Here is a 13388-nt window from a genome sequence, read left to right on the forward strand (position 1 = left end):
ATCTTGTTTATGTGTCCAATAATAATTTGTTACCTCTTTGGTCTACATCTAAGTATAACCTGCTTCTGGTATTTCCCTGTTTAGTTTGTGACCCTGACTTGTATTCTGACTTCCTGACTTTATCTCAATTTTGTCCCTGACCTCACCCACCAGAATTTTACCTGTGATCATAACAACATGACAATTTTACCTGTCATCATATCATGATGACTTTGGAGCACTGATTATCTGTTGTAATCTACTCTCTACTTTAAGTCATGGGCAGTGCCACATCCTACTTAAACCCGCAGCATCCTGTTTAAGTGTCCAGTAATAATTTATTTCCTTGGTCTACATTTAAGTATGACCTGCTTCTGGTGTATCCCTGTTTAGTTTCTGACCTTGGCTTGTATTCGGACTTCCCGACTTTATCTCAATTTTGTCCCTGAATTATACCAGTTATCATGACAATTCTTTTAGCTCGCTCCACTGGCCAGCAGACACTCTGTGGACATAACCCAAGGGATCCGACTTAAACTCAGATCCCTTGTAAAAGGGTTAGGTCAGTGTTCTTCTTGGAGCTACTAAACACACTGGATTGTGCAAAGCCAATGAAGCCCTATTAATAGCTGTCAGGTGAACTTACAATACACCTTTACAATAAGATCTGTGTCTGCATGCTATGTTAAATGACATTATATATATATATATATATATATATATATATATATATACAGTACAGACCAAAAGTTTGGACACACCTTCTCATTTAAAGATTTTTTTGTATTTTCATGACTATGAAAATTGTACATTCACACTGAAGGCATCAAAACTATGAATTAACACATGTGGAATTATATACTTAACAAAAAAGTGTGAAACAACTGAAAATATGTCTTACATTCTAGGTTCTTCAAAGTAGCCACCTTTTGCTTTGATGACTGCTTTGCACACTCTTGACATTCTCTTGATGAGCTTGAAGAGGTAGCCACCGGAAATGGTCTTCCATCAATCTTGAAGGAGTTCCCAGAGATGCTTAGCACTTGTTGGCCCTTTTGCCTTCACTCTGCGGTCCAGCTCACCCCAAACCATCTCGATTGGGTTCAGGTCTGGTGACTGTGGAGGCCAGGTCATCTGGCGTAGCACCCCATCACTCTCCTTCTTGGTCAAATAGCCCTTACACAGCCTGGAGGTGTGTTTGGGGTCATTGTCCTGTTGAAAAATAAATGATGGTCCAACTAAACGCAAACCGGATGGAATAGCATGCCGCTACAAGATGCTGTGGTAGCCATGCTGGTTCAGTATGCCTTCAATTTTGAATAAATCCCCGACAGTGTCACCAGCAAAGCACCCCCACACCATCACACCTCCTCCTCCATGCTTCACGGTGGAAACCAAGCATGGTTTCCTTGGGCGGTCCTCATATGAGCCAGTTTCTTTGTAGCGCTTGATGGTTTTTGCAACTGCACTTGGGGACACTTTCAAAGTTTTCCCAATTTTTCAGACTGACTGACCTTCATTTCTTAAAGTAATGATGGCCACTCGTTTTTCTTTACTTAGCTGCTTTTTTTCTTGCCATAATACAAATTCTAACTGTGTATTCAGTAGGACTATCAGCTGTGTATCCACCTGACTTCTGCACAACACAACTGATGGTCCCAACCCCATTTATAAGGCAAGAAATCCCACTTGTTAAACCAGACAGGGCACACCTGTGAAGTGAAAACCATTTCCGGTGACTACCACTTGAAGCTCATCAAGAGAATGCCAAGAGTGTGCAAAGCAGTCATCAAAGAAAAAGGTGGCTACTTTGAAGAACCTAGAATATAAGACATATTATCAGTTGTTTCACACTTTTTTGTTAAGTATATAATTCCACATGTGTTAATTCATAGTTTTGATGCCTTCAGTGTGAATGTATAATTTTCAAAGTCATGAAAATACAGAAAAATCTTTAAATGAGAAGGTGTGTCCAAACTTTTGGTCTGTACTGTATATATAATTTTTTTTAAAAAAATTTCATATCACTGTCCATATAAATAGATCGCTGGATCCGGCCCGCATCAGAAACTCTGCATTCCTCTGATGCAAGAGAAACAAAGCTACTTATGCTTGCAGCATGATAGGGTGAACATTTTAAAGTTTGGGCTAGGGGTGCAGCAATGATGTAGTTCAAAATGTCCATCATAAGGCTGTAGAGCATTGTACTCCTAAAAACAGAACATAAGTAAACCCGTTTTAGCCATATTTTTACCAGAGTTTCATCCTTTAAATATCTCAATTCAACCTGTCACAATCATCTCACAACATTAAAAAATGTTTAAACCCAACAGTTTTTATGCATGAACCCGATTCTATTTTTCTAATCTTATTTTTACATATTTGTGTAAGTGTGCCTTTCTTGTGTTGACTGGTAAGTACACTAGTGTGCAAAGTGACCTCTAATTACAAAAGCCTTTAGAAACTATTCACTAGATTAGGCTTGGATGATCAGGTGTACTTTGTGTAATTTAATGCACTCCTCTTTTAAAAAGAAGCCTTATAGTTGTAGACTTTTTCATGTTGTTTCCATTTTATAAAACACACAATCTTTTACATTTTCCATTATATAAAACTTTCATGCCAGGTGCTATTAAAATTACAAAATAAATTTTAGTCATTGGAAAGCATCTATTTGTTAAATAATGGACTACATTATATCTTAAAATGACAGCATAAAATGTGGATAAAAAAACTGATATAACAATGATGAAGTGTTATAATGGAATTTTTGTAATTTAATGCACTGTTTAGAACCTATACCTTGCAGTAAATAAGCATAATGCTTTACAATAAAAAAGGACCTCCATACACAGGGCCGGCTCCAGGTTTTCCTGGGCCCCGGGCGAAAGAGTCTCAGTGGGCCCCTTTAACACATACACGATTCATGATGCACAGATACCGCAGAGAAATATATATATAGTACACAGGGCCCAGCCTGCCACCTCATCCTTCACATATGCAGACATGCGTACAAACACGGTATGCAGACATGCGCGCACACACACGGTACGCAGACATGCGCGCGCACACACGGTACGCAGACATGCGCGCGCACACACGGTACGCAGACATGCGCGCACACACACGGTACGCAGACACACGCACGCACACATGGTACACAGACACATGCATGCACACACGGTACGCAGACATGGTACACAGACATGCGCACACACACGGTACACAGATTTGTACACATACAGACATACACACATTTTTACACAAATCCTTAAAGACATATATAAAACAGACAAATATATATACACAGTCATTCACACTGACATTCACATACATGCACTCACACAGACCCATTACAAATATTTTTAATATGGGGATTGGGGAAGCCTCACTCACTTGTCCCCGGTCCAGTGTCCTTTCCAGCAGCTCCTCAGGTATGGGGCAGTGCAGGGCCCCCGGCGTGTCACAGACATCATGGCCCTTGAACATCAGAGGGGCCCACTTGCGGTCGGGTCCGGGCCGCTCCCCCCATCTGTGCAGGACCTCCGACGGTGTTTGATTGCCGGCACTCTCCCCAGACATGGCCGCGTGCTGTGTCTGCTAGTAATGACGCGGCAGGGGCGACACACAAGCACAATTAAAGGTGCAGTGCCATCGATCCTGCCGTGTCATTACTAGCAGACACAGCCGCACAGCGCGCGACCATGTCTGGGACTGGGGGAGTGCCTGCAATCAAGCAGCGCCTGCGTCACTGAACAGGTGCCGGGGAAGCGGCCAGGGCCCCGACAGTGAGTGGGCGGTGGGCCCCGACAGTGAGTGGGTGGTGGGCCCCGACAGTGAGTGGGCGGTGGGCCCCGACAGTGAGTGGGCGGTGGGCCCCTCTGAATTTCCAGGGCCCCGGCACTTGCCCCGGTACGCCGGGTGCTGACGCCGGCCCTGTCCATACATAATTGTTTGCTTTGCACAAAGAATTCCCATTTCTTTGATCATTTTTACTATTTGTTCAACACTGGATGCAGAAATGTATAACAGAAACAGAAATCAAGTAATAATCATAATAATAATAATAATAATAATAATAATAATAAAAAATCAAAATATATTTTTTACTTGTGCTGATGTATTTTTATTATTTCCATTATTTCTTACCCTCACTATATATATATATGCTTGGCCTTGATCTCTAACCCTGAGAATTGCACAGACAATTGTGTATTCACATACAACCCCTGGCAAAAATTATGGAATCACCGGGCTCGGAGGATGTTCATTCAGTTGTTTAATGTTGTTGAAAAAAAGCAGATAACAGACATGGTACAAAACTAAAGTCATTTCAAATGGCAACTTTAGGGCTTTAACCCCTTAAAGACCATGGGTCTTTCTGTTTTGGTGTTTTCATTTTTTGCTCCCTTTCTTCCCAGAGCCAGAACTTTTTTACTTTTTGTTCAATATTGCCGTGTGAGGGCTTATTCTTTGCGGGACGAGTTGTACTTTTAAACGCCATCACTGGTTTTCCCATATCTTGTACTGGAAACGGTAAAAAAATTACAAGTGTGGTGAAATTGCAAAAACAATGCAATTCCACAGTTGTTTTTTGGGTCCTTTTTTTACCACGTTCACTGATTGCTAAAACTGACCTGCCATCATTATTCTCTGGGTCATTTCAAGTTCTTAGACACCAAACATGTACAGGTTCTTTTTTATTTAAGTGGTGAAAAAAAAATCCAGTTTGCTAACAAAAAAAAAATGACGCCATTTTCCAAGACCCGTAGCGTCTCCATTTTTCGGGATCTGGGACCAGGTGAGGGCTCATTTTTTGCACGCCGGGATGATGTTTTTATTGATCCTATTTTGGGGTAGATCCAATGTTTTGATCGCCCGTTATTGCATTTTATTGCAATGTTGCAGCGACCAAAAAAAAGTAAATCTGGCATTTACAATTTTTTTCTCATTACGCCGTTTACCGATTGGATTAATTCTTCTTTTATATTGGTAGATCGGGCGATTCTGATACCAAATATGTGTATGTGTTTTTTTTTTTAAATTATTTTATTTTGAATGGGGCGAAAGGGGGGTGATTTAAACTTTTATATTTTTTTTTTTTTTAATATTTTTAAAAACATTTTTTTACACTTACTGCTTGCTTCAATAGTCTACATAGGAGACTAGAAGCAGCACTTGTCTGATCACCTCTGCTACATACAGATGATCAGCAGATCACCTATATGTAGCAGAAATGGTCCTGTGTTATGAGCGCCGACCACTAGGTGGCGCTCATAGCAATTGAGACATGACAACCACAGGCGTCTGCTGCAGACCCTGGGTTGTCATGCCCACCCATCGATGACCCGCAATCACGTGACGGGGTCACCGATGGGCAGGGCTTAGGACGCGCTTCCAGGAAGCGCGAGTTAAATGCCGTTGTCAGAGATTGACAGCGGCATTTAACATGTTAACAGCCGCGGGTGGATCGAGATTCCACCCGCGGCTGTTGCGGGCACATATCAGATGTAAGAATCAGCTGACATGTGCCCGGTTCAGTGCGGGCTCAGCGCAGGAGCCCCTGCTGAACCAGCCTTTCCGACCAGGTGCATACTATTATTGACCTGGTCGGAAAGAGTTAAGAAACACTAAAAGAAATCAAGATAAAAATGTGGTACTCAGTAAGGGTAGTTTTTTTCAGACCAAACAGAGGGAAAAAATTATGGAATCACTCAATTCTGAGGAAAAAATTATGGAATCGCCCTGTAAATTTTCATTTCCAAAGCTAACACCTGCATCAAATTAGATCTGCTCGTTAGTCTGCATCTAAAAAGGAGTGATCACACCTTGGAGAGCTGTTGCACCAAGTGGACTGACATGAATCATGGCTCCAACACTGGAGATGTCAATTGAAACAAAGGAGAGGATTATCAAACTCTTACCTCCAGGTGGTGTCCTGTCTGGAGGTAAATGAAGTTCCCTGCATCAGGTAACCACGCATCCACACACAGGCCTGATCCCTGACCAGAAGGGAGAGCACAAGCACCTAGTTTTGGGGAGTGCTGCCATCTTCTGACTGGTGGGAGGAGAGAGGGAGTGTAGTGTGAGGCAGAGAAGGGAGAAGAGGCAGAGGAGAAAAGAGCTCTGGGGGGTCAGAGTGTTTTGGGAAGGCTCATCACAGGATCATGCTGAGAGGAGGATACCAGAGTCCTGGGCTATTGAGGGGATTGCAGCCAAGTCTGGAGACCAGAAAATTTCAAGCTTGCTGGTAACATGTGTAGACTCAAAAAGCACAGCAGTACAGAGAGCCTGGAGCTGTAAGAAACAGCACGACACCCCTGATAGGCTCGCACGGCCAGTTGGCTGAGAAAACTACAGAGAGAAGGGAGCAAAAAGAGGAACAGATTAGCTCACAGGCATCTGAGAATCTAAATATAAAGGGCAGAAGGAAGGTGTAACGGGTCTGGGAGGCGGAACCTCTGAGCTACTATACAAGGGGGCGGTCCTTGTAAGGGAGCGGGTGGCGACCAGGGAAGACGGGCTGGAAGTCTCAGCAGGTGAACGGGACAGTCTCTGAGTGAACGGGACAGTCTCTGAGTGAACGGGCTGGAGGTCACGGCAAGTGACCGGGGTAGTCTCTAGGTATAGGGTTGGTACGACCTGTGGCGGCTGAAGATAGACGTGAGCTCCCAGGTGAGCAGGCGAGAGTCTCTGGATGAACGGGTGGTCACAGCATGTGACGGCGGAGCCTCCAGGAAGACCAGCGGACAGGCGACAGATGAGCGCTCCCAGGTGAGCGGGCAGAAGTCTCTGGACAGGCGGGTGGTCACAGCACGTGACGGCAGAGCCTCCGGGTAGGCAAGCAGACTGGTAGCAGATGAGCGCTCCCAGGTGAGCGGGCAGGAGTCACTGGACAGGCAGGTGGTCACAGCACGTGACGGCGGAGCCTCCAGGTAGGCTAGCAGGCAGGTAGCAGATGTGCGCTCCCAGGTGAGCGGGCAAGCTGGTCCATAGACAGACTGACAGGAGTTGGAAGGCAGACCGTCGGACCTCAGACTAGCAGGCAGGTAGCAAGTAATCAGGCAGGAATCTGGCAGGTAACTGGCAGGTAACTGGCAACGGGACCTGAGGGCTGAAGCACAGGTGAGACACAGGTGCAAACAACATTGCTCGGGCACCTCCATTTTGGAGGAGGTGCCTTATATATGGTAAAGTCCTCCGGCCATTGGCCGGGGACTCCTTAGGACTGCGCGCGCGGCCCCTTTAAGAGGGAGGGAGAGCGCGCGCGCGCGCCCTAAGCACAGTGGCCGGGAAGGAGCGCGCGCTGCCAGCAGAGCGGGAGAGGGACGCCGGGCACGGAGCAGAGCGGTGAGGGGAACAGCGTCCCTGCCTAGCAGAGGGCAGGGACGCCGGCACTACAGAAGGCATACTGATCCCACCTGGTGGAGTGGACTCCAGCTGCTTCCAGGCTGGCTGCACCCTGGACCTAGTGACCAGTACCCCTGGATTCAACTTACCATTCAGCATCAGTAAAGGTAAATACTGAATTAATCTGCCTCTTTTATTCTTTCTGCTGCAGTGTTCATCATTACCCCCATCATCACCCCAGGGGCCCGCTCTGGCTGAGGGGAGTGATCTACCTTGCTGCACTACCATCTATTCCCTGGGGACCTCATATGCAGCGCTGGCCATCCCTGGCCAGATACCTCTGCTGGCGTCACGGACCATCAATAAACTATCATCCCCTATAAATAATCGCCCCTTTCACTTACCTAGTCAAGGCCTCAGAACTGGGCAATTGCCACTGTGATACCCCATTTCAGACAGTTTGCCCGGTTACAGAGTACCCTGGCCAACACAACCGCGGCATAAGCTCTTATGGTCAGTGGCTTCTCTCTTTCTCTTTCCTGTAGAGTGTAAGCTCTTATGGTCTATGGGTTCTCTCTCCCTCTCTCTCCTGTATGGTGTAAGCTCTTATAGTCAGCAAGGTCCTGTATCTCATGTACAGTGTAAGCTCTTATGGTCAGTGGGTTCCTCTCTCTCTCGCCTGTAGTGTAAGCTCTTATGGTCAGCAAAGTCCTGTTTCTCCTGTAGAGTGTAAGTTCTTATGGTCAGCAGGGTCCTCTATTTCTCACCTATAGGACTGTAAGCTAATTTGGTCAGTGGAGTTTTATCTCTTTCTCTTGCCCTCTCTCCTCTCCTCTATATGCATTTTCTCAGCAATTACAAACTTTCTGTGAAATTCACACAAATTTATTCGACTCAAATCAAATTTTGGGAGAAAATTTGGCAAAGTCAGTGAATTTGAATTTCAAAAGATCTGCTCATCTTTAGTCGACAAAGACCAGTCAGGCCAGCTAAGAACAAGGCCTAAAGTCTACCAGAGACCTTCTTTACCATATATGCTTAGGATGCCATTAGGTAGAGTGAATTGTAATCTGAGTTGAATAAAGATCCTCTTTGCAATAAACAAGTATGGCAACAGTTAGTAACCACCATCAACCAAACTGGGTGTAATTAAGAGAGTACTATTAAAATTTTGTGGAACTATTAAAATTTTGTGCAATGTATTTGTAATTGTGAACCTTTGGGTGAGTAGAGCTTTAGTTTATAATTTATATCTGTGTATCCTGTGTCTTTAGCTCTGACTGCATCATACCGTCATAGTACAGTTAATGCTAGACTGTCACCTTCACCTAGACCTCCTATTCAGTAATATTGCAAAATGATTTGACAACCACTAGAGCATTGAGAATAATGGCTATAAGGCTTGATCTGTTAGACTGTGATATAATTGTGATTGATGCTCTGCTAGAAGCTAAAATAAATCCGAAATGTTTTGACTCTTGGAGGACAGCAATTTTTAAAGTTTTCAGTGGGTGAAGAATAAGACAAAACCAAGGATTGAAAGAAGTGTCTGAGATGCTATCGGAGGCTGCCTATGAGAATATGACATATAAGGAATGTTAGGAGCTTTCAATACTATTTGTATTGTCCAAGTGAAACCTTGGGCTACTGCACTTGTCATGGCAGTACCCTTCTTTACTTACTTAAGTTGCTTTCTTTTCTAGATGTCTCCATGTTTTGATATTTATAAAATGCTATGTCATAAATGTCATAGATCAGATGGTTGTTTCAAAGGGTATCAGTCGCCAAATCAAAGGTGACTAGTTTTTGGTCTTATTTTATTCTGGGTGCTGAGTATTCTGTTTTTTTTGGGTTTGTTTGTTCTCAAATTTGTCATATGATTCCAGAGACGTAGGCCTTTTTATTTAGGGGCTTACAAATAAGGTATACCCCTTAAAAATTAAATCTTTATTTAAATACAATTAAAATCTCTCCCAAACCAAAAATAAACAAAAAATGTGCTATAACGTGGATCTAAAAAAAACAACAAAAACACCCCACAGTAGTTAGATAAAATACACTATGTCTAAAACAACAGCCTAAGCCCTTTTCTATAAAGCTCTAAGGATTGGCCTTTCCTTACCATGGAGGTTGGCACACTACAAGATACATTAGTGTGGCCCCCGCTCAACGACAGCTAACTCTGTCTAATCCTAAATAATTAATCAAATTCTATTAATGATAATAATAACAACCTCTGCGGTTCGGAAGGGCTAATCCTTAGAGTTTTATAGGGAAAGGCTTTGGCTAGGCTCTTGTCTTTGCATAGTGTATTTTATCTAATTACTATGTTTGTTTTTTTTCACATCCATATTATATCACATTTTTTTGTAGCTTTTTGGTTTGGGAGAGATAATTTAATTATATTTAAATATAGATTTAATTTTTAAGGGCTATACCTAATTTGTAAGCTGCGAGTTACGACCGTTTACATAATTGTGAGACTAACTTTTTATTTAGTGCTCATTTTTAAAGTCTTATCAAAAAGGCGGTGCTTACAGGTTAATTATGCAATGCAGCCTAAAGACATGCCCCAGAGGATCCTATAAGCCATGCCTCCTTGATAAAGACTGTAAAAATTTACACTAAATAAAAAGACTTATATCTCTGCAACTATATGGTAAATTAAAAAAATATTCGAGGGCAGGAATAAAATGAGTGCAACAGCTGTTCATTATTGACCTGATGAAAGGTCCTCTTTAAGCAAAGAACAAAGGATTTTAACTTGTCTGTTTCTGGAATGCAGAAGACAAGAAATCTTTCGGTTGTAGCATTTTTTTGTTTCAGTAGCTCTATTCAGATTTGGAAATTGGAGAGGTGGATCCGTTTCTTGCAAAAACATGTATGAAGTAATGACTTACTCTATATTAAATGTGAAACCTTTAGATTAAAATATTTAGCTAATGAGGACATTGACTTTAACAGATGGACTCGAGAAAGCAAGTTCAGCTGAACAAATCTGCTGAGAGAGTGGAATAGTTTCACAATATGTCAGAAGTTATTTTGGCTCGAGTGAAAGCTGACTTGTTAAAAGCGAGAGGAGAATATATACTTAATGATCATTCTTAAATTAAAACTTAAAAAATAAAATCACACATGAGGTCAGCTATAGAGAACAGTTTCATAAACTTTGGAACAGCTTTTAATTGAACTTATTTACCTATACAGTGTTGAGTAAAAATATGAAAAGGTACAATACAATATGGATACATTGTGACATACTGTTTGAAGAGTTTTAAGTCAAATAAAATGTGGTAATTATTCCTTTAGACATAACAGAGACCAGCATTTTCCCACAAGCAATATTTTTGTCATATTCTACAAATAAACCATAAATATGTGATAAGTAGAGGACCCAGTTAGGGAATCTATTCAAAGGAAGGGGTCACCAAACCTATTTTCTACAAGCTAAGAGATCTTGTAGTCAGTGCATCCTTGAAAATTAAAATGTCCTGCATTTGCATAGAGGCCTCTTTCGTTGGTAGTTTTGGAAGTTTCAATGACAACTTGGGACTTCTATTCTCCCAATAGGTTGGAGAATCTTACCCATTTACCTATTTATGTGTTATTTTTTTCCCCAAAAGTATATAAGTGGGAATACCCATCTAAAAAATTCTAAAAGGAGAAGGTCACAAATAAAATCCCAGTGTTTATCATAAAGAAAGGAGTCTAGAAAGCCAAGAAAATAGTTCTTTGATGTAAAGATAGGCAGAATTAATTCCAGCTACTCTTTAAGCTTTTTTGAATTGTAATCAATTTTATTATTTCTTACTGTACCAATTTGATACAATCCTGTGTCATTCAATAGAAAAAAATATACATAAACTTTTTTTTTTTTTTTTACATGAGAGCCTAAGGCTATGTGCCCACGATGAAGAAATGAAGTGGAAAATTTCCGCTTCATTTCTGCGTGTGCTTGCCCGGAAAAACGCGTGCGGAATTTGACAAGCATTTTTAGCGCGTTTTTGAAGCGTTTTATACATGCGGAATTGCCTTGCGTTTTCTAATGCATTGAGAAGGCAATGCCACATGCGTAAACGCACAAATAATGGACATGCTGCGGAATTTTCCGCATATCAAAAACGCTGCGGAGAATTCCGCAGCATGGGCACTGAAATTGCGGATTTACATTGGGGACCATGGGATAAGGATTACCAAGCGTTTTACAAGCGTTTACACTGCAAAAATTCCGCAGAAAAAAACGCTTGAAAAACGCATCGTGGGCACGGACCCATAGAGTGACAGATGGCTGATGGATGGCATTTGATGCTGGAATAATAAATGAGCGAATCTCTTTGAGGCAAATCAAATTTGCCTTGAATTTCACAAAATAATCAGATTTGCCAAAATACTAATTTTTTGCAATTTGATTTTTGCAAATTCAGCAAAATGTCTTATAGACGATAGTCATTTTGCTAAAAAAGGCTCAGGAAGGGGTGTAAAAAAAAAAGTAATACGCACTTGTCTTTTTCGGTGCAGTCACTGATACGGACTTCACTGGGCCATCTTCGAAATCTTTTGACAACTGGCATCTTTGGCATCTTCAAGACTGAGTAAGCAGCAACGCTTGTCATGCGACATCTGAAGATCGGCGCCTAGTCAGTGCAGTAGACGTCAAAGATGCTAGGGGCTGGAAGTCTCCGAAAATGGACATGTGATGACCCTATCATGACCTAACCAAGGAAGATGACTGGACTGAGTGGGGCTGAGTGGTGGGTCACTGGAGGACAAGGTGAGTAAAATTGTATTATTAGTTTTTGGAGACAAGTTGAGGGAGGACTCATTTGAAGATCCGTTTACATTTCAATTTATTTGTAAATATGTTTATCTTTTTCATAAATCCAATATCATAATTGGCTTCTTCCTTAAAATGTTTAGCCATTGACGCTGGTTCTTTTCCTATACAGGGAATGACACAATCTATTGGACTGACATGGGATATAATAAAATCAGCCGCTCCAAAAGAGACCAAACCTGGAGAGAAGATATCATCACAAATGGACTTGGGAGAGTGGAAGGAATAGCGATTGACTGGATAGCCGGTAGCTGTCTTGTACCTATCTTGTCATTCAGCCTCGTCTAAAATGCTTTTACATGTTGCCGGTCATGATCTTTAAAATGATTTTTTTGTTCCTTTATAGTTATTTTTTTTTTTTAAACAAAAATGACATATTTGTGCATCTAGGCTCAGCAGAGCACAGAATCAATTTCTCTGTCTGGGAGTCTCCCACTGACATTTTGGGCCTCTAGATATGTGTTTTTAATGCTGGCAATGATTAAGTAGTAATAACTTGGTATTATTCTTCTGAGAGCTGTTCAGGCAGAAATACATCTTAGATGCTTCATGCCTCAAGTTATAAAGTTTCAAAATATGGTACAGTATAAACCTGTATTCTCTAGATAGGAGAAATGTAACTCTGCCGAGGCATTCGTTTCAACTGCAGTTCACATTGGAGGATGATTTTTTTTTCTTACAATGACTTTAAACAATTCCTGCCCTACAGTGAGGCAAAAGTAAAGTAATATTTAATATGACTTCAACTTTTTACAAATCTTCCTTAAGTTTCTTTCTTTTCTTTTTTTTTCTTCAATATGAATATTATATCCCATGGGTACCATCTTGCAATATATTACCCTAACCATTACTGAAAAAATACTGAATTTCCTTGTAAAAAAAAAATAAGAATAATACAAGAATGTCTATTTCAGCTTAGTAAATTTGAATGTAGCCTTATACTGACAAAAATAGATATTTTTCAATATTAGGACACAAGCATTTACCCCATTTTAAGCATGGCTTTTTGTAGGGATTTTTAAAGCTGCTCTATGTTGTAGCATTCATTAACTTTGTAATTGGATTGTCTATCTATTATCTAACTATCCATCTATCTATTATCTATCTATTTATCTATCAATCTATCTACAGTCCTGTAAATCATTATTGGCAACCATTAAATTTAAGTACATAATGTGGAATATCTCCTGAAAAAAAATGAATCGTGTAAAACAGTTTTTTTGCA

General features: G+C 41.3%; 1 protein-coding gene across 5 annotated transcripts in view; it reads left to right on the plus strand.

Moving 5' to 3' along the window:
- LRP1B (LDL receptor related protein 1B) overlaps nt 1–13388 on the plus strand; it is a 2071868-nt gene that overhangs the window by 1497742 nt on the left and 560738 nt on the right. For all 5 annotated transcript variants that reach the window (XM_073647246.1, XM_073647248.1, XM_073647249.1 and 2 more), the window contains exon 36: nt 12276–12410. In XM_073647246.1, coding sequence (XP_073503347.1) covers nt 12276–12410 — 135 coding nt within the window. The remainder of the gene's footprint in view (nt 1–12275; nt 12411–13388) is intronic.

The sequence above is a fragment of the Phyllobates terribilis genome, unplaced genomic scaffold (assembly GCF_046119375.1).
Source record: "Phyllobates terribilis strain yellow unplaced genomic scaffold, ASM4611937v1 Scaffold_9__5_contigs__length_417890890, whole genome shotgun sequence".
Taxonomy (NCBI): domain Eukaryota; kingdom Metazoa; phylum Chordata; class Amphibia; order Anura; family Dendrobatidae; genus Phyllobates; species Phyllobates terribilis.